This window comes from Propithecus coquereli, unplaced genomic scaffold (genome assembly GCF_000956105.1).
Source record: "Propithecus coquereli isolate 6110/MARCELLA unplaced genomic scaffold, Pcoq_1.0 Scaffold53, whole genome shotgun sequence".
Taxonomy (NCBI): domain Eukaryota; kingdom Metazoa; phylum Chordata; class Mammalia; order Primates; family Indriidae; genus Propithecus; species Propithecus coquereli.
In genome coordinates this window covers 399,049-400,744 of record NW_012151174.1, presented here as the reverse complement: position 1 = coordinate 400,744, position 1,696 = coordinate 399,049, and the positions used below count along the sequence as shown (strand labels likewise).

General features: G+C 45.7%; 1 protein-coding gene across 1 annotated transcript in view; it reads right to left on the bottom strand.

Moving 5' to 3' along the window:
* LOC105820597 (cytochrome P450 2B6) overlaps positions 1-1,696 on the bottom strand; it is a 24,480-nt gene that overhangs the window by 13,207 nt on the left and 9,577 nt on the right. The window contains exon 4 of the mRNA XM_012657118.1: positions 1,150-1,310. Coding sequence (XP_012512572.1) covers positions 1,150-1,310 — 161 coding nt within the window. The remainder of the gene's footprint in view (positions 1-1,149; positions 1,311-1,696) is intronic.

The window sequence follows — 1,696 nt, the reverse complement described above, 5'->3', positions numbered from 1 at the left end:
ATCCAGCAATCCCATTACTAGGCATCTACCCAAAAGCACAAAAGACATTCTATAAAAAAGACATCTGCACTCGAATGTTTATAGTGGCACAATTCACAGTTGCAAAGATGTGAAAACAACCCAAGTGCCCATCAATACATGAGTGGATTAACAAAATGTGGTATATGTATACCATGGAGTACTATTCAGCTTTAAGAAACAATGGTGATATAGCACCTCTTGTATACTCCTGGCTAGAGCTGGAACCCATTCTACTAAGTGAAGTATCCCAAGAATGGAAAAAGAAGCACCACATGTACTCAGAAGCAAATTGTTTCACTCATCAACACCTAAGTACACATAGAGGAATAACATTTATCGGGTTTCAGGCAGATGCGAGGGGGAAGGGTTATATACATATACAATGAGTGTGATGCGCACCATCTGCGGGATGGACACACTTGAAGCTCTGACTGGGGGGTGGCAAGGGCAATGTAACCTAAACATTTGTACCCCCATAATATGCTGAAATAAAATTCACTCATTCTTGTAAAAGAAAAAAGAGATGCATCATAAACACTGCCATTAGATGAAGAAAAAAAAAAGAGTAGCCTAGAACTTCATAATCTGAGAAATGTTCTTTAAAGAAATGCATACACAGGGAGAAGGAGAAATGGGAAAATGGAAGAAATGTGGTTCCCTATTGTGATATACCCTTGAATTTCCTCAGGTGAGGTGTTTACCTAGGACAGAGAAGCAAAGACACAGGAATCAGGGCCTAGAAGAGCAGAGAGGCTGAAAGTCGGATTCAGTCTCCTCTCTCTCCCTCACACCCACAGCCGCTGCCCCCCACCCACTCATTACTATCAACTCTGTTTCTCAGGATTCCCTTATCTCTGCCCTTCCCTGTCCTGTTTTCACTCATTTCTCTCTATCCTAAACCATCATTTTGTTAGTCTTCCTCTGAGTCTCCATTTCTGCCTCCCATCACCCCCATCCTTTCCCTCAGTTTCTCTGTCCCTGTCCCCAGGTCTCAGTGTCCCTGTCTCTCCACGTGTCCCTGCCTTTCTTCCAGCCATAAGCTGCATTTCTGCCCCCCCCAAATATTTCCTTTCCCCTGCCCTGGATGTCACCTCATCCACCCTCCCTGTCCCTCTCCATCTCTCTGACCTGGCCATATAAAGAGCTGACGAGTGAGAAAGACTGGTAGAACAGGTCCTGCAGCCTCAGAAACTCTTCATCTTTGTAGTCAAAGCGTTTTCCAAAGACAATGGAGCAGATGATGTTGGAGGTGATGCAGTGGAAGAGGAAAATGGGGTTCAGGAGGGCTCCTAGGAGGAGGAGGAGGCGGCAGGTCAAGGGACTTGGACTCAGAGTTAGGACAACCTCTGGCTGTCCCCACCCCATCTCGGTGTGACTGCCAAGCGTCTGTCTCTCAGTCATGATAAAGACAAGAAAAACATCACAGCCGACACACACTCACATTGTGCATCGGGCCCCATTCTAAGCACTTCACATTTTATCCACTGTCACTGCAGCATTGTGAAGTACATGCTATTCTACTATGTTCCCCATTTTATACCTGGGAAAACAGAGAGTTTAAGTAATTTGACCAAGATTACACAGCTGCTCATTATGGGGGCCAGGATTCCAATCTAGGCAGCCAAGCTACAGGGTCTGTGCAGTTGGTCCTCACCCTGCACCTGTGAGCTAAGAG